This window comes from Danaus plexippus, chromosome 25, assembly GCF_018135715.1.
Source record: "Danaus plexippus chromosome 25, MEX_DaPlex, whole genome shotgun sequence".
Taxonomy (NCBI): domain Eukaryota; kingdom Metazoa; phylum Arthropoda; class Insecta; order Lepidoptera; family Nymphalidae; genus Danaus; species Danaus plexippus.
This window is the reverse complement of record NC_083553.1, coordinates 3,813,041-3,838,894: the sequence shown is the minus strand read 5'-3', so window position 1 is coordinate 3,838,894 and position 25,854 is coordinate 3,813,041. Positions and strand designations below refer to the sequence as shown.

General features: G+C 33.4%; 2 protein-coding genes across 3 annotated transcripts in view; one reads left to right on the top strand and one right to left on the bottom strand.

Moving 5' to 3' along the window:
* Positions 1-22,791, top strand: part of LOC116775054 (uncharacterized) — a 32,998-nt gene extending 10,207 nt beyond the window's left edge. The window contains exons 2-24 of one of the 2 annotated variants that reach the window (XM_032667847.2): positions 8,541-8,677; positions 9,620-9,808; positions 10,302-10,469; positions 10,964-11,114; positions 12,180-12,336; positions 12,793-12,945; positions 13,377-13,546; positions 13,824-13,916; positions 14,069-14,197; positions 14,341-14,446; positions 14,683-14,845; positions 15,118-15,326; positions 15,541-15,799; positions 16,241-16,404; positions 16,609-16,685; positions 16,753-17,301; positions 17,392-17,509; positions 17,781-17,910; positions 18,136-18,208; positions 18,280-18,416; positions 18,711-18,911; positions 19,533-19,667; positions 19,879-22,791. In XM_032667847.2, coding sequence (XP_032523738.2) covers positions 8,541-8,677; positions 9,620-9,808; positions 10,302-10,469; positions 10,964-11,114; positions 12,180-12,336; positions 12,793-12,945; positions 13,377-13,546; positions 13,824-13,916; positions 14,069-14,197; positions 14,341-14,446; positions 14,683-14,845; positions 15,118-15,326; positions 15,541-15,799; positions 16,241-16,404; positions 16,609-16,685; positions 16,753-17,301; positions 17,392-17,509; positions 17,781-17,910; positions 18,136-18,208; positions 18,280-18,416; positions 18,711-18,911; positions 19,533-19,667; positions 19,879-20,117 — 3,907 coding nt within the window. In that variant the 3' untranslated portion in view covers positions 20,118-22,791. Of the gene's footprint in view, positions 1-8,519; positions 8,678-9,619; positions 9,809-10,301; positions 10,470-10,963; positions 11,115-12,179; positions 12,337-12,792; positions 12,946-13,376; positions 13,547-13,823; positions 13,917-14,068; positions 14,198-14,340; positions 14,447-14,682; positions 14,846-15,117; positions 15,327-15,540; positions 15,800-16,240; positions 16,405-16,608; positions 16,686-16,752; positions 17,302-17,391; positions 17,510-17,780; positions 17,911-18,135; positions 18,209-18,279; positions 18,417-18,710; positions 18,912-19,532; positions 19,668-19,878 lie in introns of both variants that reach the window. The other variant, XM_032667846.2, reaches the window with a different exon arrangement.
* A 972-nt stretch (positions 22,792-23,763) lies between these two features.
* LOC116775115 (cytochrome c oxidase subunit 6C-like) lies at positions 23,764-24,942 on the bottom strand. The gene is made up of 3 exons (XM_032667935.2): positions 24,783-24,942; positions 23,957-24,129; positions 23,764-23,884 (listed from the first exon to the last, which is right to left on the bottom strand). The coding sequence occupies exons 2-3, from the start codon at positions 24,127-24,129 to the stop codon at positions 23,821-23,823; spliced, it is 237 nt and encodes a 78-aa protein (XP_032523826.1). The 5' UTR covers positions 24,783-24,942; the 3' UTR covers positions 23,764-23,820.
* Positions 24,943-25,854: the final 912 nt, after the last annotated feature.

The following is a 25,854-nucleotide window of genomic DNA, read 5'->3' as shown; positions in this document are numbered from 1 at the left end:
CATATATAATATGATTATATAAAAAATATGCTATATTCTATAAAAGAAAGAAATAGTTAAGAGTGTAGTCACTAAATAATATAGTAATATATTTCCAAATAAAACTTTTTTTAAATAATAAACATGTCACACCAACACCTAAAATATAGATTAAAAATCTAAAAATTTGACGTTTAACGTTTACCTGTATTTGAAAAGAAAAAAGAATACCATAAATATAATCGTGTACAAGTCCACATAAAAAATGATGTCATCATTTTATAATTGTTTATTATTAAAAATAAAAAACAATGAAATCATACAGATATATAAATCACAACATAAATAGCTGAGTGACGTACAATAATAGTGTGAGAGATGAAGCTTCAAACAATTTAATAATATATCAAGCACAAAGTATCTTGGCACATCGGACGGTGACACGGCCGAGGAATATTTAGCATTCATCAACAACAAATAAACGTTCAATTTTGTTTGTTGTTATATTAAAATAACTTTGAAACATTTAGATTATAATTAATTACTAGATTCTAAAACATCGGAGGCCACAGATTCGTATTCTGCTCGCGGCAATGAATTTTTTATTAATAAAAAATTTAAATTTCTATTTCATCAATTAATAAGTAATTCGTTTTTCTGCACCATCTTATTTGGTTATAAACACGTACTTATATTATAACTCTGTTAAAATCTCTTTTATAACATCAATAATTATTAACAGAGATGAGAACAATACCATTTAAGTCGTGTCGTATCCCGCGTCGTCGTCGTTCCGTCCTCGCGCCGTCAGACTAAGACAAAGGGTGACGTCACGCGTGCGTCACACCACAAGTGGGTCACGACAGCCGTAATAATTCAGCGGAATGTATAATAATGAATTTTAATTGTCTTTCCTATTATTATAATATAACTAACTCGTATTTATTTTTATTTTCGAAAACATTAATACGATTTATTTATTATTATCTTTTTTTCAATAATAATTTTAACGAAATTAATGTCTATGGTACGTAACGTACAAATTTTTTCGTGTCAAATTCAAATGTCATGTCTGATGTCAATAATGACAATAACTCGGTTCTCGTTTGCAGTACGAATGTATTGTTCTGTATGTTTTTTTCTATTCAATGTTTGTTTCCGAAGTTACTTGAGTTGAAAATACAGTGTACTTCAATATTACATGTGCAGAGTATATTCAACTTCAATCGTACTTATTGTTTATTTATTATTAAAATCTAACAAATAAAGTCAAATAATTAAATATAGATACCTATATAATTTATTTATTTAAAAATTAAATTTTATAACACTAAACTTTCATCAAAATATAACTGATACATAAAAAATTCTTAAAAATAAACAATGTTCTAAAACATAACAATTATTTTTGTACGTATTTTCAGACACAGTTTAGACGTTCTGAATAAGTTAAACCGTCCGAATTCTCTTTAGTGCAAGGCTGGATATAATAAAAAAAAAATAACGAAACGACATTTTGATCTCATCTTCCTGTGAACCCGGTTTTCTAAATAAATTATAACTCAAAACACATTTTTCAAATTAAAGATATTATAATTCGTATTTTTATATGAAAACAAAAAATATATACGTAGATTTATATGACAGTTCAGCGTTCAGTCAGAACGTTTAAGACCATGTTTTTTTTTACGTATTCTGCTTCTCACCTGACGTTTCGATGACTTTTGCAGTGAGTTTAAGCAAAGTTTTTGATATGAAAATGATTTATACATTAAAGATATTGAACTATAAGACAGAAGATAGAACCGTAATAAACATCATATCATTATTGGACTTAACTGGAATCGTTATGACAGTTTTGACCTAAATTTTAACATTAACAAACAATTCCTTAAAAAAAAACTTTTATTAATTTATTAATATTTTAATGTAAATATTCTATAAATGAATGTAAATTATATTTATTTATATACCTTCATAGTATATAAGGTAATAAAATTATCACAATTTCTTTTTATATACAATACTTTTGTTATAAACCAGACGTTTGCGGTAATATCTTAACAATTCATTGAGATAGCCACGAGTTACCTTGTAATTTCTTGTTGTTAGTACGACTTGATTTAGTTAAAGTTTTATGAATGAATACTATAGACTCTGCGTATTTATTTTTAACGCATAAACCCGTAGTAAAGCTAATGAGAGAAGCTCTTAAGATATGTCGCATTTATTTAATTAAAACAAACTCATAATACAAATAATATTATTACAACTATGTTATATAATGATGAATTTACGTGTAGTTGGAACTAAGCAAGAATACAGAAATAAAATAAAATTCAATTCAAAATGGCTACGTGGTCTGTCAAAAAATTAAATCTAACACCCGTTTGTAATAATTTCAATGATAATGTTAAAAGTATTTAAAAATATTTCAACAAATAAATCTAATACTTTTGCGTGTAATCATTTAAATAAAAATAATATATTCAGATTACTACGCGTTTTCTTTTTGTTATTTCAAACTACAAACTCCCGGCGCGGCGTTTCGGTTACTTTGCAGCGACCGTGATCACGGGCACACGAGACGAGAATTGTCATCTCGTCAAAATAATAAAAAACGCATAGTAATCCGAAAATATTCGTTTTATATAAACAAATACTTTAGATTTGTGAATGTTAACGCAATTTCTGTCCTCGTGAAATATCTTAATGCTTATCCTAAGTTTGCATCGTCGCTAAATACGAAGCGTTTCCTGTTTCTAACCGCATAACGTACGTTAATACTTGGAGGAAAATATTTATGTATGAAATACTGTGAACGCTCCGTACTCAATGTGACGATCTCATCTTGATGAAAATACCTTTATATCCCGTATTTTACATCGTATGAGTATTGAAAAGGTCAAACGATCGCCCTCGTCGAGTCTTCACAACAGTATTTTCAAGTCTCTATTAACTGACTAACAGTGTTATGTAGGTAGGGGAGAGATTAGAAATATTAAATTTGATGTAATTATCATTTATAAATTAACTTTCCCCAACAAGCCGGTTATAGAGTAATCAGAGGCAAAACACCTTACAGCATTTTAGAAAGAAGCTAATACTCTTACACTGCTGGACCGATATTAATCAAACATACGTAAGAACCAACGTCAGAAAACTTTCTTTCAAATGAAAAAAACCTCATCGGTATCGGGCGATCCATTTAAGAGATACGATGATACATACATACATTTATAACACTCCTATTTCTGCGTAACTTAAAAACTAATTACACATAAAGTCTTCATTTGTAAAGTATATTTTATATTAATGAAACTATGTCGTTTTTGCACCAGCTGGAGGACGACAGTAAATATAACGGTATTATAATAAATACCATAGTGATTCAAATTTATATTTCTGGCAACGCTATCACACTTGATTTGGATCTACTTTGAAGTGTTGCCAGGCTCCGGACACATCCTACCAAATTTAACCTGATTATTATAGTGACAATAATTAAACTGAACAGAATGTTACAAAATATTTTATATTAATACATAATGTGTAGCAAGAATTTCGATTAACCAACGAATTTTAATATCTCGGATCTTAGATTAAGTTCGTATATTTTTGTTAGATTAAAATTCAATCATATCAAATAGATATTAAGACTTTGCGTAAACTGAATTCAAACATACAGCCTATTTATATCACGATCAAGTTTCTGAACCAACTAAACTATCGCCCCATCTACATGTACATATATCTTGATTTTTTTCATTTGCACATGATAATTACAGTTTCTTTAAAACTCTCGCATAATAGAAGTTCTCGGATTATTATAAAGAGAAACTTCCATGTTATAACTGTCATGCGATCTTTATTTCCTCAATACCATGGACAGTTACCGTGAGCTTATTTAGGCATGACGCCAAGGAAACTATTTAACTTTTATATAAAACCTTTAATACTGTACTATTTATAATTCGGTTTCTAAATTTAAAAATTAAGTACCTCTAGCTTGGCAGACATTTTTATCGTCATTTTAAATAAATTCCCGCTATTTATATAATGTGGTACGCATTCCATTGGGATATTCAATTTCTGCTTCATAATTCTATATGCTCATAAATTATATCTTTCACACAAATAGATTTGTGCCTGAATGTATTAATTATCTGAGGAATTTATTCCTATTAAAGAAGATCTTATTCCATTTTTTATTTTTTTACAGGCAAAAAGGCTATGTTTTAAAAAGGTTTTATAAAATTTATTATATTTTTTTATCAATGATGTTTGGCTGTATAATATATAATTTAGCTTTCGCTTCCAGATAATTAGAAATCCACAGCTTCTGCATCTGAATTCTTATTGTATTTGTTTTGAATCACACACTAAAGACAAGCAAAAGGATAGAAAAAGACGTAATAAATTATTCGAAAACAAATATGGTGTGTCTATGCTCTAGATTGTATAACATGTCTATGAATAAGTTATGAGATATTTTGCTTAAATCAAGTGCAGATGACTCATGGGTAGAAATGTCTCAAGCCCACCATGACAGTAAATGTTAAACGAATGAGCTGACATATCCTTCTTATAATATAGAAAAAAAAAGTTTGAGTGAGTCTGTAAAATCAAGTGCTTTATATAGTTTTAAAGAGAACTATGTTCACATCATTCGTATTACCTTCCATTTATTTGATTAAAAAAGTTTTTTTTACCATTTTCCGAACTTTCCGTTCAGTAGTTCGCCGGTAGTCCTCGAATGCTCGCTTAATATTCGCAAGCTATAAATAAAAAGTATGGCAGCTGACACTTCATCGAAGAACAATCAAATTGAACCAAAACTGAGAGAACTTAAACTTGTCTACAACAATACTGCATAAACTACTGAAGATCCATGAAATATTATTATTCTTTTATAAAAATAGTAACGTTTTTATCGTTAGAAACGCAATGCCCTCTTACATAAAGCCAAACAACATGATGGGTGTTTTTAAAATAAATAGTCTAATCATTTTTATTTAATGTTTATATTAAAAATAAAGGTATAAAAAAAAATTTAAAAGTCAGCTTGTAAAATTCAAGTTGTATATATTTCTGTGGCATAGAAATTAATTCGATATGACTCTTAAGTCAAACATCCGATTGTTCTCTCTAAATATTTGTTTGCGGCCAAGATATGATTATATGAGTTTTGTACTTATTATCTTTATTTCAGAATTTTCATTATGTATATAACGTACATATACTTTATATGTACGTATTGTATTAAAAGTACTTATTTTTCTTATAGCCTACAGATATTGCTACTATATCCAAAAAAATTGCGATGTTTATGTGACGAAACTTCTCACCATTCCATGGATTCACCGTATGGGTGCATGCCTCATCGCGTTGCAGGGAGAGGAGCTTCGACAGTGCCTGGGACTTGCGACCCAGGTGTAGTTTTAAGGACCCCATCTAACGCGCGTTAAACGCTCACCTCCACCGTCCAAGCTCCTCTCTCTGCCTAACTATGGAAGTTATGCTGAATTACTTGAAAAAATGTTTATATGTACCTACCATACGAGTATTAACAAGTAACCGTCGCTAAGCTTGTCAAAGTATTATCTAACTTCTTTGCGAAGTGAGGTGAAGTGAGGTCAATTCAATATTTTTGTTTATACCAAATAAATGCTCATTTTGACAACACTAATCAAGACTCTGGGCTCCTCCTTACCACTTTGGGAAACAATATTTAAATCCATTAATTTATTGACATTTGTTCTCATAATTTGGCCATATTTTAGAACTAGTCACTGTTTATTCTTTTTCGTTTTATGTAGCTTTTGTTTCATACTTCAAATCTCATTTTATCGTAGAAAATTGTTGGACCACGTGTTTGAAATAAAAAAAGATCTGATCTTCATGAAAACACGACGCAGGCGGGCCAGTCAATTCCAAACACACGAATACCGCAGAGACCTTTCACGAATGACAGAAAATATAAATGTTACTCGGTTAGCTCATGTGAACAGCGACAGACTGCCGAAACCCTATCAGCGCTCTCCTGCTCTGACTGTAACGCGACATGCGATAGGTGGCCGTAAAATTTCAATGCAAAAACTACACGTAAAAAAATATTATTACACGAGACACTTTCTAATTGAGAATTTCAATGAATGTCTGTCCGATAAGCTTATTATTAAGTTAAGTGTGCAAAAAAATATATGTATTACAGTAACGGCATTTAGAAAAGGAAATATAGAGAGAAATAGATAAGTATTGATAAAAAGTATACCTTTATATAAAATCCGAAACAAGTAACAAATGTTTAGAAAAATATATCCCTGACCCAAATCCTGTTTTCCTCGAGGACTTTATAAAGGGTATTTTACATTAGCTAAAAGTTTTTATGGAGCTTTCACGAACCGGATCGTATATCGCTATAATCAAATCTCACATCCCAAAACGTGAACAAATTAAATTAATTCAATAAAATACCGATCTTTGATCGTAATGATTGAATTCAGTGTAAAACCTTTTTATTACTCATTTTGTTTTTTTTTTTACTTTTTTTTATATGAGTATGTATAATATGTTCGGTGAACTTTGCTTGGAACGATACAAAAAAAAAATGGCGTCGGAAATTTTTAAGGGATGATCGCTTACATTCTGTCATAATTAACGTATGGCCATTTTAATTTAAATATCATTACACTATAACGACTGTTCCAGTGTTTGACCTCGAGTACAACAAAACAGTACAAATATTTGAAAGCTTCGTATCTGGGTCGAAGCCGCGTCACTATGACGTCATCTCTGACGTCATCGCCCCACCCTCGACCACGCCTGAGTATACTGTGGAATTGTATAATCTGTTGCGCGGTATTACGTTTTAAGGAAATCCCGCTTTATATTTCCGCTCAAATGAATTGTAAATTATTTGAATGAAAATAAATTATTTATAACGTTTGAAAGCGTTTGTTTTACTAAAAGGACGTTTCTGTACGGGTTTTTCAAATTTTTTTCTTTTCAAATTTGGTTAGGGAGAGAGAGGAGCTTGGACGATTGAAATGAGCGTTTAACCCGCGTTAGATAGGGGCCCCTTAAACCTACACCTGGGTCACAAGTCCCAGGCACTGTTGAAGCTCCTCTCCTTGCAAAACGATGGACCCGGCACCCGCACGGTGAATTCATGGAATACTGAGAGGTTTCGTCTCTTTAGGATGATTAATTTCGTAACTGGGACAGTTAAATTTATTTACACCCTCTAGCCTGAGAGTGTTGCCAGAATCATAATCGTTTATAACACATAGGAATTTGAATCTTAATTTTAATTGAATTATATATCGATTATTTCATATCGGATTCATTACTAATAGTAATAATGATTTAATATTTTGAATATTAACTTAGAATTAAATATGTAAAAATATTAATATCAAGACCATAATTAATCTATTATCTGATCGTACAGACAAATAATTGTATATTATTATTGACAAATAATTGGTTTATAATGTAAAGATGTTCTTTTTTCTTGTTATAAATATTATACGAATCATTATTAAATCGTAGAATGGTGTATGGAATGTATTTTAGTTAAGAATAAGAAGCATTGCATACTTTTGTTTGATTGTTTCTTTTTTTATTATGGCTTTCATCCGTGTAAAGACTTGCACAGTATATTCTGCCAGTGTAGTGTTGTATGCAGGAAAGACATTAAATAATTTTACTATCAATCAAAGTTTTAACGGACTTGTCCTATGGAATTCTAAGACAGGGATATAGAGATAAGTAGCCTTTCCTTCATTGAAGATACTTAAGACTTTTGTTAAACATATGTTGAATGTTATTTATTTCCTTTTATAATAAAATAATATAAGATCTCCCAAAATTATTTATATTTTTTTCATTTTGATAGCAATAAATTAAGAGTGGCACTTTGCTATCATAAAAATCTCAGGGGTCGGGAAAAGTTTCAGGTTATTGAATGAAAAATTGCTGATAACTTTCTAGAATACAAATCATAAAGTTTTGTATAAAGGTATGTTAACGGAATATTCAGTTATATACCTAAGCTATTTCTAACAAATCCTTAATCGATAACGATGTGAGCAACTTGTTAATTTCTTGGCAATTTTCAAGCATAATAATGCAATTTCCAAGCAATTTTCTCGCCACGTTTAATTACATACATAAATGCTAATAGAGAAGCTTTGGAATAAATTGTAATATGCCTATTTCGTTCCTATTAACAGGTAAATTGATGTTAATAAGAAGAAATTGCTCAATAGTTTATAAAATCGTACTTATAATTTAACAAATTGAATTTAAACTTCAACTATAGTAACTTTTTTTTAGTTAAACTTATATCCATTACTTAGTTGGTTAAAGTTAACTCAATTTATTATCCTTTATAATTCAGTTTTAATTCGTATACACCTGTTAAATACATTAAAAACTGTCTTTATTTTCAATTATGGAGCATATTTTACTAGCTCCTTAAATGATACGTCTGATCATGCACCTAACATTAAAGTGATCATTTCAACCAATCGTAGACCTAACTGCTGCGCGCGCAGGTCCCCATCGTACCGGGTGACCAAGCCGTCCTTGGATGCGGAGGCGCCCCAGGAGCTCTTGGAACCTGTGCCCTCGTTCAAGGACAAAAAACCACAACTGAAAGGCCCTCGCCCGCCTGTCGGCTCGAGTGTATCAGGTAACGATATTACTCGTAAAACAGATTTTTTATTTAAACCCTATAGTTAAATGGAACATATTATGTATTTTAATGTTGGTTTCGTTTTTGTTGTTTTAATGTATTGTTGAGATGTTCAGTATTTAAATTTTCTGAAAAGTTTTCATATGATAAAAACAATATTGACTATAGAAATCGGCACAAAATCCGCTCCTTTGTTATAATCATTTTAATTTTTTGTTTGAATTAACAAAATTAATAATTAAATGTACGTAATAATAAAATATAATGTAATTGTGTCCAGGAAAATATAATATTCATATAACAAGTCGTAGTTAAACAAGTCTATTTTATAACCCCTGCGTAATAAAGACTGTCTGTAAAGGTTGATATTTATAAAGATGATAGGAAAATAATTGTATTCTGTTATTAGTTATAAAATATATTTCATTTTTTGTTTGCGTGTGTGTGTGTTTGTGTGTGTGTGCGTGTGTATATAACAAAATATTATCCTACAAGCAGTTAGAAAAAAAATCTGATTGTTCTTGAAATAAACAGTCGGGACCAATTATTTTCCAATCAGTTGTTGCCAGATTTATAGTTCATTAGTTGACATTTTCTACCTTCAATTTAATAGTATAAAGGTCTAAAGGTCAGTTGTATTTAAAAAAAGATATAGCCTACCTTTTGTTGAGTCCAAACTCAGCAGTCAATGACTTCTTAAAAATATATACACCTTTTTGTCATTTAGCGGAAGACGTCGTTTTTCAATAGGTTTTTCCTTTCCTTTTCGTGTCTTTCAATTTATTTATTTTTTGTTTTAATTACAAACTTTTAATACAAAAATATACTACATAATCACTTACAACTCACCGGCTATTGTTATGTCTGGTTATGTATATTTAAATGCTTTAAAGTTTAAACGTTTGTCTTAATGGATGACATTTAAAAAAAATGTTTTAGATTCCATATCGCTGTCTTCGCCGGTAGCTTGCGCGTCACCTCGTGAGGATGTGGTGGGTCCCCCCATACCAGCTAACGTGGCTGCCCTGCCTGAAGAACAGCGTTCCTACCTGCTGGGGCGGATTCCCTCACAGCGGACCAGACGTCGGAAGGCCATGATTATATACGTCTGTGCTGCTGACTCCCAAGGTGAATTCATTTGATTCTCCATCAGTACTTCTCCTCTAGCGCCACTCACTACATTACAGAGATGAAAACATCTAGAAGCTATGGTTATTTAATCGTGAAGAATAATTCAAATAAAATTTTAGACGCAATTATTTTTTCAAAACATACATTAAAAAGTCGATTTCATTCGTCGAGTACACTTAACCTCAAACAGATTTCGTCCTCTCTCTATTCAAACAAAGAAACAACAAAATAGTCCATCGACTGCCGCAAAAACTTCGTTACACCATCACTGGCTGTATGCTAATGAACACCTTATAGAAATCGCTGAGAAACTTGTCCATGAAACCTATTCTAATTGAAAGAAAATATGTGATTTGGAAGTTGAAAACAATCTCAGTTAAATAACGTCGCCGAAACCGAACAGAACTCCTAAGTGAAACTTTCACCGGTCAAATTAATGTGCAGTATGTGTGTGTTCCGTCTCTATCTATGTAATATTCCTGCTCCATAGATTGTTGCACAGAGAAAGGTGCACTCCATTGCGCTGTGGCTGCTCGTCTCCGTGTGCGAGCTCGTCGCCGCGGTTGGCGTGTCCATGTAGCTGATCTTCATTGGCGCTCACCGCTTGAACAACAAAGAGACCATCGCTTCCCTGTTTTGTGTATCGCTGAACTAGCTCGTAAGTTATAGGTTATTACTTAAAAATAAATTCCTCACTATTCTGATACCACCATTTACGACGTTTTAATGACAAACTGAGAGCTGTTTAGTTCAGATAATTTTTTCATACTTTCCAACGTCTACTATTAATTTCTTTATGTCCACAGTTACAGTGCCAATGAAATCGCCATATTGAATAATTATATTTATAATTAATTGTAGTAAATAAAGAAGTAATTTACTATCTTATAGAAGTATTGAGATATAAGCTATTTGTATATCTATACACATACCCAGTTGTTTTCGTAAATAAATACTACTTTATTTAGCGATTAGGTTTGACAGTTTTTTTGTCATTATTATATAGCACTCTTTATATAAATACATGTTCAGTTTTTAAGAATATGATAAATTTCAGTACCCAAATACATACTGACAAAACTTTTGTGAACACCGGAAATTAAAATTAGCTGGATCTAAATAAAGTTTCGTAATGCAATACCCTGGATTCAGGTCAATCTGAACTGGGGGCTGTCGTGCCAGTTCTCTTCTTGAACACGAGTCTTGGCACTCCGCTGCTTCCCCACACCCTGGAATGCGCTGATTTTAAAGCGGCATTGGAAACCGCCGAAGACGAAAATGATAAAGCATTGTTGAACAAATGGTAATACACGTTTGAGAGTTATTTAATTAATAATCTTATTAAGGAATTTTTATTAAAAATATCAAAAACTTTTGTGTGATTTAAAGAAAACGTACTAAAGACAAGAAAAGTGCCCATTATAGTCCCAAATCAGTTAGCGAAATGAAATAACTCTTATGTCATTCTTGTATATGTACATATATCTATATATGTACATCTTTTTATTTCGTTTGTTAATAATCTGAAAAAAAATTCATACATTAGTTTTTTGTTCAAACCATAAGTACCTACTATGGTGGGATTTAAAATATATTTATACCCACTAAAATCTTGGATAGATTTTCCAAATTTTAATAGTTTTGTCGTGATAATTCTATTCTCATTTGATGTCAGACCTAATGTCAAATATGAAATCTTATAGCTTGAAAAATCTTCTGTTTATTTTTGAAAATTATATAAACGCCATGTGGAAATTCGCCAATATTAAGATAATCGTCACAGTGGAACTGAACTCTCACACATAAATTGATGCTGTAGTTCCATCGTCTGTCTTGATCGTTAGACGTAGAATCTAATGAGATCTAAGACTTTCGCGAGTTTTATTCATTTAAATGAAACTAATATATTTTCGGGTATACTACGCGGATTTTATTATTTTAAAACTACATAATCCCGACGTTTCGGTAACTCGTCTGCCCGTGATTACGGTTGCTGAAAAGTAACCGAAACGTCGGGAGTATGTAGTTTTTTACAAAAATAAATCACGCGTAGTATATCCGAAATATATTAGTTTCATTTAACTATAATCTACTTTAGACATATAAACTCGTGTAATACAATTACTTCAAAAAAAAAAAAAAACAAAAAGTCGCTAATCTAAAAAGTTTTTTCATGGCACAGCAGTGCGCGTATTCCCAGTTGTATCGTCACACTACATACCAATCGTTTTCCGTTTCACATTGTATAATCTGCGTTAAAATTTACAAAGATTTATAAATAAAGATATGTGATAAAGATAACTTCCCCTGCCCATCCGCGGCCTGCTATTTATTGAGTCATTTTCATATAATATATGATAATCTCCAGGTACACTCTAGACAGCAGCACGACACCTCCTTGTTATCGCCTCGCCCGTGGTGCTCCAGCTCGCTGGAGACGAGACATGGCTCGTGCCCTCAGCGTTCTAGTCAGAACACTACCACAGGAGGCCTGCGACGCCTATCTCACTACTGTACTAGAACAGGTATGAGAACAGAAAAAATTGATATATAGCAATACCTAATTGTGAACATGTTTTTAAATTAAGAAATATGTATAGTCATGAACCAGTAGTGATCTGAAATGAAACGCAAAATAAGAAAATTAAAGAACAAAATACGAACTTGCTATAAATTGACAAATTGTTTGCTGATAAATAAAGGTCCGGTCTACTGAGCACTGCGTAAGGGCCTACTAGCAGCACGAACGACTAGGTTAGTGCGTGCTGTCAGAGGATTCAGAAGGCTGGGGAGGCCTGTGTCCAGCAGAAATTTAGATCAGATAACCAATTTCAATTTTAGGGCCGGAACGGAACCCAAGTACAAAAAAGGGTTCGCTACCCAAACGCTGTGGCCGCTTTACTCAACTAGCACCGAGATCTTATGAAAGGGGATGTCCGATTTCCATACTACCGAACCCAAAACCAACATCTAAATTCCAGGAGGTCCAGCACACGGTGTTGATGAGTTCGGACGCGGCTCGTCGTTGTGTGTGGGTCTGTCGAGGCGGGGATGTGTCCCAGAACAACGATCCTGATGCTGAACACACCCGCGAGTTACAGAGACGACTCGCTAACTTACACAAAGATCTCAAGGTGTGTTGAAATTAATAAGAAATATTCTTTCATATATTTGCATATTTATTCCTATGTTTGGTTACAATAAAATTAACAGCGTCCATTTTGTAATGATGGCATAATAAAAATTCCTTATAATTATCCTTCCCCCCAATATTTATCACAATTATTTTTCTTCACAATTTAATCCTAAATGGACCTTACCTTATTGCATTGAAAAAAATCAGTAATAGGTTAAATTTGAATGAACCAAAACTAATTAATTGATAAAATTAATTAAGTCTATATAAATACACTAGTATTTTGCGGTCAGACGCTGAAAAGGTCGGTAATCTTCATCGTTACTTACTCAAATTAAGCAATACTGAAGAACATTATGAAACACCGTATCTGTCTAATCTCAATATATTTCGTTTCTCTCAATGAATCTTATTTCACTTCCATCCCAGATTCATTTGAGCGAGCGTAATATAATTCGTTCATCAATGCGTCGCGGCACGAGCCCGGACCAGCACGCAGCAGCCGTCCGCGACGCGCTCGCCGACAGACTGGACGCACTCTTCGACACCCTCGCGGCAGACGCTGACGCCCCCACCGGCTACGGGGGAATACCCGCCAGGTACACAGTACCAACTACCCGCAATATTCATTTTATCACTGCTGTTATATAACATGAAAACTAATGTTAATTGTATTCATGAAGGTTGTATTATATTAAAAGTAAGTTCACGCCATAAATAGTGTGAATTTATTTTTTTTAATTGCCTTTAGATATTGCGAATACTAAACTGCTATAGATTTTAAATTTTTAAAAATCAGTTTACCAATTAGTGTACTCTTAAAATAAATAAGATCATTTATTAATAAATTTACTAATAAATATATATTTATTCCAGCTTGTTCGACGAAATAAGTGAACATCTCTCATTCTGTCAGAAAGTGACTCAATGTACCTCAAATCGTGAAATAACGCTCAATGAACTCAAAACGTACGTACAGATTTAATATCATTATTCATTCATTCTCATCTTAAATCAGAAGTAAAATCTTTAATTGTTTATCTCATATTATACAACAAAAATGACTGTTGGACAAAAAAAAATAAACATTCGTTCCAAATTCAAATGTTCTATATAACCAGGTACATGCGCGGGGAAAGCTCAGTACCGCTGGCGCTGCTGGGTGGTGCCGGCTGCGGCAAGGCCACGCTACTCGCTCGTGCCGCTGCACTGGCGCCATCTGTGTTACCAGACGTCGCACTCGTTCTAAGGTTCATATAAAAACAATTAACCCGAATTATATAAGCTTACCTTGCACAATCACTAGAGCCCGAAGGTCAACCAACGTTACCGTCAATAGATTCACTCGGTTTTTTCGGCACACAATTTGGAGTCTAACGCGGACTGTCTCTAGGTTCGTAGGTCTGACGTCGCAGTCAAGCAGCTCACACCAGCTTCTAAAGTCGATAGTGGATCAGCTGCACGTCCTGCACACCGGCACCGTATACCGAGGACGTAATGTACGCACCTACCCTCCTTTATATCACCATAACCATAAGCGCATAAACATGTAAAAAACTATACTAAAAGAAAATAACAAATAAGGAAAAATATAGAAAAATCTTGAACATTATTGATTCATTAGGATCAGATGAAATTAGTATTACTATTAGTCGTATCTCCTCTCAAACAGTAGTAGTGGTCGGTGGTGTGAGTCCAACAAATATATCAGCTCTAATCCAGTCCTCGTCCCCAGGAGCCGCTGAGCCTGTCGTCAACCCTGGCTCGTCTTCTGGAAGCGGTCGGCCGCACTCGGCCTGTGCTGCTGTGTGTGGCCGGAGCGGACGCCCTGCGTGGAGCGCGCTGGCTGCCCTCCAAACTGCCTGAGAATGTGAAAATGATCGTCACCGTCACTGAAGGTAGGAGAATCAGTAGACTTATGATGGATACTGTATCAAATTTATCAAAATATTGAGAACTATTTTATTTGTATAAATAAAAGGAATATTTTCGAATCATTTTATTAGTATAAAACTGCATACTCTCGACGATTTGAAAATGATCACGGTCGCGGCAAAGTAACCGAAACTATTAAAATAAACTATTAGAATAAAAGAAACCGAAAATATTTGATTTATTTAAATAAATACTGGCGTAAGTCTTATATCTCATTGTTTTATTTGTATTCAAGAAAAAGACGAGCCCTCCAGTTCAGCGATAATGGCTGTGCTGTCATCAGAAGATGGACCCAAAGTGGTCAGAGCGCCTCCGGTAGGTGCCGAGGAAGCTAAAGCGGTTCTCCTAGCAACTGCTGCATCATACAGCAAAACAGGAGCCGGCTCGCCACCTGAAGCCGCAATCAAAGCCGTTCAGAAATGCACTCTACCGCTTTATGCTAAGGTTGACTTTTGTGTAAATGTTACCATAACTTTAAAACTCAAAAAATTGGAAAAATGAAATTATATATTCAGTGACACGAATTTAAAACTCCGCAATAAGCGCACGTCCTTTTTTGATTTATATAAGCTATCTAATAGCAATTATAATACTCGGTAATTTTTAATGGACCAATTAATTGTTTAAATGTTTATTAAATAGCATATTTTTCTTTCAGATTCTAGCTTGGCAAATATCCCTCTCAGCGGAAACCTTCACTGAGCTGTCAGAGCCCGAGACAGCTCCCGAGCTGGTGATCTGTGAGGATCTCGAAGGTCAACTGGAACAGATACTAGTGACGACCGAAGCAGCGCTGGGCGCTGAACGTGTCAGGGCGTGTCTTTCTCTTCTGACAGCAGCGAGACGCGGACTTGATGACACAGAGATCTTGGACCTCCTCGCCCATGACGAACTATTCAGGAGTGAAGAAACTTATTGTAAGTATAATTTATACCATCAGAAAGATAAGTGAGTAATGCACGATCTCCCTCCAATTCCTTAACACTTCCCAGAACTTATTTTGTGTGCTCTAGTAAGTAAACACACTTGGTTATTAAGTCATGCTATATAATATTGAAGTATTCCAATCACGAACTACTGACTAGATTATTGACCAAGATTGATCGAGCTCGTAATGTACCCGATTACAACTTATTCACTACCTCTACAAATTTTCCTACCTCTTCTGGAAACAGTGCTAAATGTCTATAAAGGTTTCTCTTCCTCGTGGGGTTATCTTGATTCATCATTCTAGTTTGCACTACTCAGTTCCTTTCTCTGCAATTCTCACTAATTAACTTTCTTATTTCACTCATAACTAATCCTTGCCTGAAGTCCTGTACCAATATTAATCACCATTTTTCCTCAACTTTCTCCAGTACCGTGGGCCCCGGGAGCCCTGCTATGGCCGCAGCTGTCTGCCCTTCTCTCCCCCTGGCTGCGTGAGTCTCGCTGGCGTGATGCGGCGCTGGCGGCCGTCGCTGCTGAACGCTACCAACCTCAAGTTGAACTAGCGAGACGTACACTCGTTGACTATTTTGAGGTACGTTTAACTATGTAATAAAGTTTATTGTTTGAGTATAGTTGATATGATAGATTTGATGTAATTACCACTCTCCACTTATGTGTTTAAGCATTCAAATTTGTAAATATACATTAAAAAGAACTGCTCGAGAAATGAGGTTAATTTTTTTTTCTTATTATATTTTTTTATAAATTGTTTTACCTTACTATCAAAAATTTTTAGGGCAAGTGGTTTGTCGAAAACGAACCCAAAATGGCCGGGCGTCTGGTGTCTCAAGAAAATAAATTCTCCGATGATTGGTACGTTTCCATAGGTCTGATGGCTTACTGATTAAGACATTATTATAAATATTATTGCTACTTTCAGGTACAATACAAGAAAGTTCGATGAGCTCCCATTCCAGCACTACCACATCCTGAAGGAGGACCCCGAAGCATTTGCCGTGAAGCCTTACTTCACACAACTCGATTGGATCCATGACAAACTAGCAGCCACAGACTGCGGGCATTTCTTAGAAGACATCGCCCTCGTTCATATCGATCCATTGCCAGAACATTTAGAAATCTTAAAAGAGTTATTTGTGACACATTCCTATGCCCTGGATTACGACCATAGACAATTTTACGGACTCCTCAGAGCCGTCATGGAGAAAAGACAACGCGAAGGCATCGAAGTCGATAGTGAGATCGTTCAGGACTGGATGAAAGAAATCTGGGACCCTCCGATACCAACCTTCTACCCAGCAAACGAAGATTTCTGGAAGGTTTTGGAGAATAAAGAAAAGAGGGACACCTCCATGGCAGAAGGTTTCGATAGCAAATCGTATGACTTGATTGTGAGGTTTAATACAAGAGGCAAATATGTTGCTACAGTCTCAACTGAAAGGGAAGAAATCTGTGTCTGGGATGTTCTGAGGTAAGACATAGATATTTAAATACAATTCTTATAAATGTTTTCTTAATTAAATCTTATACAAAAAGATAAAAATGTTATGATTGCGTACAGATGTAAGATGATAAGGAAAATAACGGGGGTCACTCACCCCATCAACTTGGTGCCGATCGACGAGTACCGCTGTGTGGTGCTGTGTCGCCGCGAGCTCAGAGTTTATGATCTAGACCAGGTCAGAACGTTACGGACGAAAAGCAACTTAGTATTTTTTAGTCACAAGTTTTATTAAACGAATCCCGTCTGATTTTATACTAAAATAACACATTAATCCAAATATCTGTAATCTGTAATGCCAAAATATTTCTACTTCTGATACCAAAACACTCTATTCGGCAGACGTTGACCTCCTTTCATTATATTTAGTCGACCATCATGTGTGACCAAATTGTATCCTTATTATTCTGCCGCAATATCCGTTTTTTATGAACTTGATAATTCACCAGGGAAAATACCTGGTAGCTCTGAAGGGTGTGATGAATCAGAAGATGCCCTACTACGGGCTGCATGACGCGAGTCACCTCGTGGCGCTCTCGCGGAACAGAATGTACGTCAACCTCATGAACATAGAGACTGGTAAGTAATCGTTATAGATAGCAACTACTGCTAATTTTAACAACTTCATTTATTTCCGATGCCATGTAATCGTTTTAAGGACATTATTTTTGCTAATAAAACAAGTTTCCAATATTACAAACGCTTTTAAAACGAGTCCTGCCGATATTTCAATCGAAGTTCCTGACTCTTCTTTAATTAAAAAATACTTCTTCGGCTCCCTTCAGTATATTTTTATTAAAACAGGTGATTGCGTGACTACGTTTAAGGCGGGTGAGGATAGATTCCTGAATTCTTTGCTCGTTTCTGGTGATGGAAGGTACTTGTCAAAATACTTATTATATTTTGTGATTGCAAACAAATATTACGATTTTTTCTTCTTACATACAGGGTGTTAGTTTGCGGTGACGAGACCCAGAAGCCTTTCCCCCTGCTGGTGTGGTCATTGACCTCTAGGAAGCTGTTGTATGATCTCAGAATACCTCATCACGACTTCGTTACCTCTAAAGCAGCTATAACCTATGAAGGTTAAAATTACTTTGAAATTTTTTAAATAAAACTTTTTTTATCCTAAGAGCTACATGTGATATTAAACATTATAATCCTATACAAGATAATTTTCTGCACTAAATAAATGTCTTTGTCAAAAGGCTAAGTCTTGATAAATTTGTATAGAATCTCCAACTCAAATTACGAAATAGGTTTTTGGCAATAGCATCAAAACTACATATGTATATTGCATATTGCTGGTCCCAGAACTGCTTGCATTGTTTAGTTTGGTTAGATGACTCGACTTCTTCTTGTAATCTGAATAATCTCAGGGTCCTACGTGTGTGTGGTGTCCCGGGAGCTAGATGAGCCGAGCCCCAACTTCATAGTAGTATACGACCTGCAGTCTGGGACTTTGTTCAAGAAATGGAAGCCTGGCTGTGACACCGTGGCGCTGGCTATCAGCTCCGCGGACGGATGTGTGGTGTCCGGGCTGGCGGATACAAGGATACTTGTGTGGGATCTTGTAACTGGTAAGTGATGGATGCTGGTTGGAATAGGAATAAGCCTCGTCGAAACATATTTCAAGGCTTTTCTTTTTTCCTTTAACGATAATGAATGACTTTTCCGAGGTTTTTATGTAATAAAAATTCTGTTGCATGATATAATTTTTTAATTATGCAACTATTTTCCATGATTTTTAAATTAAATTTCGTGTGTGTTAAGTTGAATAATTAACTCGATAGTTCTAAATTAGAACAATATTAATAAAATCATTATCAAGATATGAATAGCATATTTTAACACACATCTTTAGGCTTCGTTCACACGGCATTGTCCTGCACGTTTTTTTGCAGTATACGTCTTAACGTATAAATAGTGACCATACAACGCACATAGATCCATTCACACGACGATTGTACGGCAGAAAAACGTGTACGTGTGAATGGATCTATGTGCGTTGTATGGTCACTATTTATACGTTAAGACGTATACTGCAAAAAAACGTGCAGGACAATGCCGTGTGAACGAAGCCTAAGATGTGTTGTGTATACTGACGGTTAAAAACTATTAAAATTCAAATCATGTTAAATTATTTCATAATTCATTATTACGGTAGTCCATAGAATACTGAATGCCATATTATAACGCAGGTAATTGTCGTTTGACCTTGCGCGGTCACCGCTCGGCTCCTTCTATGTTGTCCCTGGGTCGTGCGGGGGCCACACTCCTGTCCGCAGACAAGGAGCGACTGGACCGATCAGTGAGGCTGTGGGACCTTCATACTGGTAAGGAACTTATACGAGGAGTACAGGCCTGATGGGTGACGTCACCAGACAATATCTGCTCGTCATATGAAGTTTGACGACTGCATTTAAGTGTCTTTAAATGTCTGAACAGACAGTTTTTTTGGGAAGAATTCTTTATAAATCGTAAAGTATTAGGGAGTTGTAATGAAATTGTCGTGTGAACGGAAAGTAATAGATTCAAACTTTACAGGGAAACTAATAGCGGTGTACACTCCGCCAGACAGGGTCACGTCGTGCGAGATCCTCCTCGGTGGATCTGTGCTGGCCTTGGCCCTTGAAAACTACAAGGAAATACTGTGCGTTAAGCTCCACGGACCGACCGTGGAATCCGTTAAGAATGGCAGAGACGCAGAATATGACGACACAGGGTACGGACAGGAAGACAACGAGGGGAAGATATTTGATGTCAGGGGCATGGAGAACACTTGATCATAGCATAGAATGGAACCCGTTAGCAATAATCGTTGGAATTAATAACGTTTTAATATCATTATAAAGTGTGCTGGTCACATGTTTTGGGGCAGGCCTCAAAGTTTTGTTAATGGTGGCGCCACTAGACTAAACTATAGCAACTTTTTTAACAATTGTCACGTTAGAAATCAAAATCTATTACTTTTAGTGGCGCTCATTGTTAAGTTTTACAACAACACATACTAATGTTTGTTCATACGCTTATTTTCTTTTGTTTCGTTTTATGAAAGACAATTTACAATTGATCCAGTGATACGTAAAACATGAAAAATATGTCGATTCTTATCTGTGACCAAATGTCTAGCAACGCCCTTATTGAGAGAACGTAAACTTTTTAATGCTCACCTTTATTATCTGTATTTTTTTTCTCTGTTTATATTACATGTCATAACAACGTTTCCGGTTTATAGTTCGTCGTTGCAAATAAGAATCGGCATGTTCTATGACTTGCTCAATTATTTTTATTTCTTTTTGAGGCCTATAGGGTACAAATTAAATAAGCGTTACTTACCGTTTAAATTTAAAACGCTGCGTGTGGTTTTTGAATTATTGTTTTCTTTTTTTAATATATTAACCAATTTTTTATTATTCCTACCATCACAAAAAAAGATATGTCCCAGCTTATTTCTTTTGAAAATATACTAAACCAATTTTATGTTGTTTTCACGACAACTGTCAAACTCTTAATTATAATTTTTACTGATATAAATTTTACATACGTACATACTGAGCATTACACCAGCACAAAAAAAAATTAAGTAGAATGTGCATTTGACCGGACCTACCTACGCGTACGTATTTTGGTCCGCTGAACCCGAATTTGAGATCAGTTTGACCTCTACATCCTCGAAATTTCTAGAAAACTCCAAAAAATTATGAAAATCGGTCTACTACAAATCGTATGTGGAACTCACGCTGAATCCAAATTAGTAATTTGGATACCAAAACATTCTTCATTTGTTTGATCTTATCAGATAACGATCTTCGATTCCTTTCCAAATTGAATTCTCCACAAATGTAACAAAATGAATCAGAACTTTTATTACACAGATGAGAATTACTTCTCGTAATAGTATACTCTCCAGTAGCCAAGTTTCCGGCCTGACCAGACGCCGATACAGGGCCTCCGACTCCCTGCATCGTAAAATACTTATAACTTGTACCTGCCATGACGGCACACACGCCGTTAACCGAGGGACACTGCCAGATGGTTATGTTGCCCACCGAATGAAGAATGTTTTGGTTTCAAAATTACTAATTTGGATTCAGCATGGGTTCCACATACGATTTGTTGTAGACCGATTTTCATCAATTTTACGGTTTTTCGAAGTTTTCTCGAAATTTCGAGGATGTAGAGGTCAAACTGACCTCAAATTCGGATACAACGGACAAAAATACGTACCAGTAGGTAGGTCCGATCAAATGCACATTCTACTTAATTTTTTTCGTGTGCCGGTGTTATCAACAAATGTTAAAAAAATATGTTGTTTAGATACATTTAATACTTAAACAATTAAAAAAATACACACGCAGAGGTTCATACTGCCACATATGTAAAACCTCTATTGATATAAATACCCTAAATAATTGCGCCCAGATAATATTAGTGAAGATACTAAGTAATTAATAAAAAAAACATCAATGTTTTTTGATCTATTACGCTTATTAATTAAATAAAAATAATTATTAACTATAAAATTGTATTTAGTGATTTTTTCTGTAATGTTAATGTTTTAAAGTAGTTGTTGAAAGAATACTGTTCAGTTTACCTAACGAAGAGGTGTAATGATAATGCTATTTCGACGAAAAAAAAAAGTTTTCAACCAAGGAGGTTAAATTTGAATGCATCTTCATATTTTAGGTAAACTAAACATTGTCCGTTAAGTTGATTGGAGAAGGTATGTTGGAGTCGTCTTTATGAGATACTTAGAGCCTGATACTATTAATCCACGAGCTCACAATTATCTATTTTATAGTGTGTATAGTGAAGCACAATTTATAGCACAGAAACAATAAATGGTCAAAGGGCACAAAAAATTGATAAAAAGTGAAATATTCAATGTGCATTGCGACACCACGCTATAACAAACATTTATGCCATTAATTGTCTTCAATAAATAGTTATCCTTAGATTCCTTAATTTTTATCAACCTGTTACATAAAAACAATGGTCATTATTAATCCAATTCAAACGGGTTTTCAAGCGCTCATATGTCAATTCCTTTAAAGATATTTCAAAACAGCCGCATCAGAAAAACACACATACATATATTTTCTTTTAATCATTGCTTGTCACAAAACATCACTCCAGATAACTTGCATGTTACGTATCATGTTCCAAGACCAATTTTATTAAATGTTAGAAAAAAACTTTCTTAACTTATTAAAAAAAAAATGTAATTGAAAATCTAAGATGGCGCATGATGACGCATTTGTTTTTTATCTTTAATTTCATTGTAGTGTTATTAACAGGCTGGTCCCTGTACTGATATTTTATTGTAAGAAACCTACCATTGAGTAGATTATAATTTTAGTGTTATTATAATTGAGGCGATGTAATCAAAAGAATTGTTAATATTATGTATTCCGGAATGATACGTATATTGATGTCCTGATTAAATTATCCTACAAATCAGTTGTATTTTATTTATATCACGTGACTTTACATGATATGACTATGAAAAATCGTAGAAATATATAATATACTGTTGAAATGTATATAAACAATATTCATATATCCGCTACATGAATTAAAAAAATAAAATAGAAAAAACAATGTTATTATTAATAGGATGAATGTTTTAGACCCAATACAAATACCCAAATATAATTTACCTCTTGAAAAAAACGTATCGTGTTGTCATAACAAAAAACAAATGCCATTAAATCTAAAGCAAAAAAAACGTAGTATTAGAATTCTATTCACGCATATTTTTTTTACTCATTCTAGGATAATTTTTATATAGATTTAAAAAGGAAAAATATTGAAATTAAGTGGTGATAGTAATATACGGATCCTTAAAAATTTCATTCAGTATTAATCATTTGGTGTAAACACAATATAATGAGTTAACCATAAACAAAAATGAGATTAAATAAATATTAATTAATTCACTTAACTGTTTTTTTAGTAGTTAATCGTTTACTTTGAAAATGTTTATTCTTTGTGGAAGGAATTTAGGTTAATAAGGTTACTTTATGTCCGGAATGATAAATTGGTAACATCAAATTTAATTGAAAATTTGAATACCACACTTAATCTTATTCTTAAAACCAATGGTTTTGCTTGCAAACAAAATCACCTCTTATATGTAAGATTTTTTTTTTTTGTTTATTTAGACTATGACTAAATTTAGATTTTACATGACTTGAAGAATATTTTTGAATCCATCTCTTCAAATTTCTATAATGAAAATAAATTTCTTTTTTTTAAATATTCATTCAATAACTTTGTAACTGTATCTACTGCTTTGAATTTAATGTTATCTCTCTAACATTGTATAAAATAATAGAAACATCTAACAAAATTATAACAGGTTATTTAACTTAAAGGGTTAAAACATTGGCCATTCGTCATCTTGCGGGTAAAAAGAAAATACTGAAATAAATAACATTTTTAATTACAGAGCAAAGTAAGAACTACATTATATCACATAAATATTTAGCATGATTGGAACAGTCCCTTCGCACGCATCTCCTCAAACTCCTTCTCAGCATCATATGTCCTGAAAGGTAACAGATTATTTAGAAATATGCATATATTTTTTACATCAATCTTGTGTTAGTTTATTATATACCTGTAGAACTCGGCATACTTCCTCTTGCGTTCATTACCAACGAGCTGTTTGAAGGCAAAGCCACAAACAGCAGCGAAAGATAGGGAGAGGATCAAGTTGCGCTTGATAGCAGAGTTGAGGAGACCACGCATTTGGGGCTTGGACGCCGTTGACACTGCCTTCTCACCAGCCATCTTGAATATAATGGGAGAAAATAAGATTTTTACTTATAATAACGATGTTTTAGTTACATAAAACTTTAATATGCTGATTTATGATAAGCACCTTTCTAAGAAGTATTTATATTTTTAACTAGATTTAATAAAATAACATCCCAGCAGACATTAAACAGAGACGTAGAATTAGATGGCCAGAGTTGCCTAATGAAAATCATGTTCTAATTACTAACAATAATAGATATTTTACCAGGTCATTATGAGAGTAGTTTATTTTGACTTTTAGTACATTTTGTTTCAATAAAATTCTTAAAATGGATTCTTAAATAGGTAAGCTTATGTTCCACGGCGTTTGGATTTAAGTAATTCATAATAAGTTAGAGACTGAACAGGTTATAAAATTTTCAGATAATAAAATAAGAAAATAATTTAATTAACATGACCTGAATAAGCAATATATAACGTGTAACAAAAGAAAAAACTATTAATATTAAGAAAAAATAAATATTCCTAATTGAAAAACTCAAAAATTTAATTTGAAAATAGAATATTGACGTTCTTACATAACATAGGCGTAAGATTTTACTACGTTCGTTTATTTTATCCAAATCCTACGATTTTTGATGTTTTAATTAAACAAACTTGTCAGTAATATAAAACTTAATACTTACATTTGTATGTAATTAAATTTAAGAATTCTTATGAAACTTCGAATATACTGCGAATGCAGTCTGTTCAATAAATATTGAAGTAGGCTAGTTTTTGTTGTAGCTCACAGACTAAAAATATTCTATTGATTAATATTAGTCAAAGATAATTTTTACCAATAAAATGAAATCAAACAAAATTATATGTATTCATAAAATATATTGATTGGTGATAAATATTTTACCATTTTTCATTGAATTAATTAATGAAATATATTTATTTGAAAAAAACACATTCAATTTAAAACCCTCTCATTATTTATAATTGCAGGTCAATTTTAATATAATTTTATCAATGTTTGCTTTTAATCAGCTAAATCTCTTTGTTTCACCCATTTATCAAATCATTCTATTTTTATATAAAAAATGTCTCTTATTGTATCCTGTCTTTAAACGAAAAAATTTCTCTGCAACGACTTCTGTCCCGCCATAAAACTCCGACTCCGCCTTCGGATAAAATTACCTCCGTGACATCCCTGGTTTACACGTACCAGATATATTAATGTTTGAATAAAAACTGATATATTATCTATAATAAACATACAACTATTATCACAGATCTTTGTTTACAGATATTTTTTTCTTCTAAAAATTGCTGGAATAGCCAACCGTGAAGAGTTTACACACAAGAGTAAAACAAATTAATGAGGACAAGTTTTTTTTTGTCAAAGAAATCTTCCAAATATTATTTACTATCTAGCATTTGTAATTAACAAGATTGAACGATTAATAACTTTTTTTTTTATATAAAATAAAGTACAATCATTTAGATTAGAATGTTAACTACTTTATTTTTTTTTGTTTTTTCTATCTAAGGAGTTGGTGTCGTGCTTAACAGGGAAAATAACAAATTCATTTTTTTATTTCTCTCATCTTAATGAATGTTTTGGGCTGAAGCTCAACACGTCATTAGGTAATCAATTGGTTCGTTATATATGTAAACATATAGCTTAGAAGCTACAATCAGGAAATAGTTTTTATGTATATGGTAAAATAGTAAATTATTTACACTATTATCAATGAAATTAATTTAAAA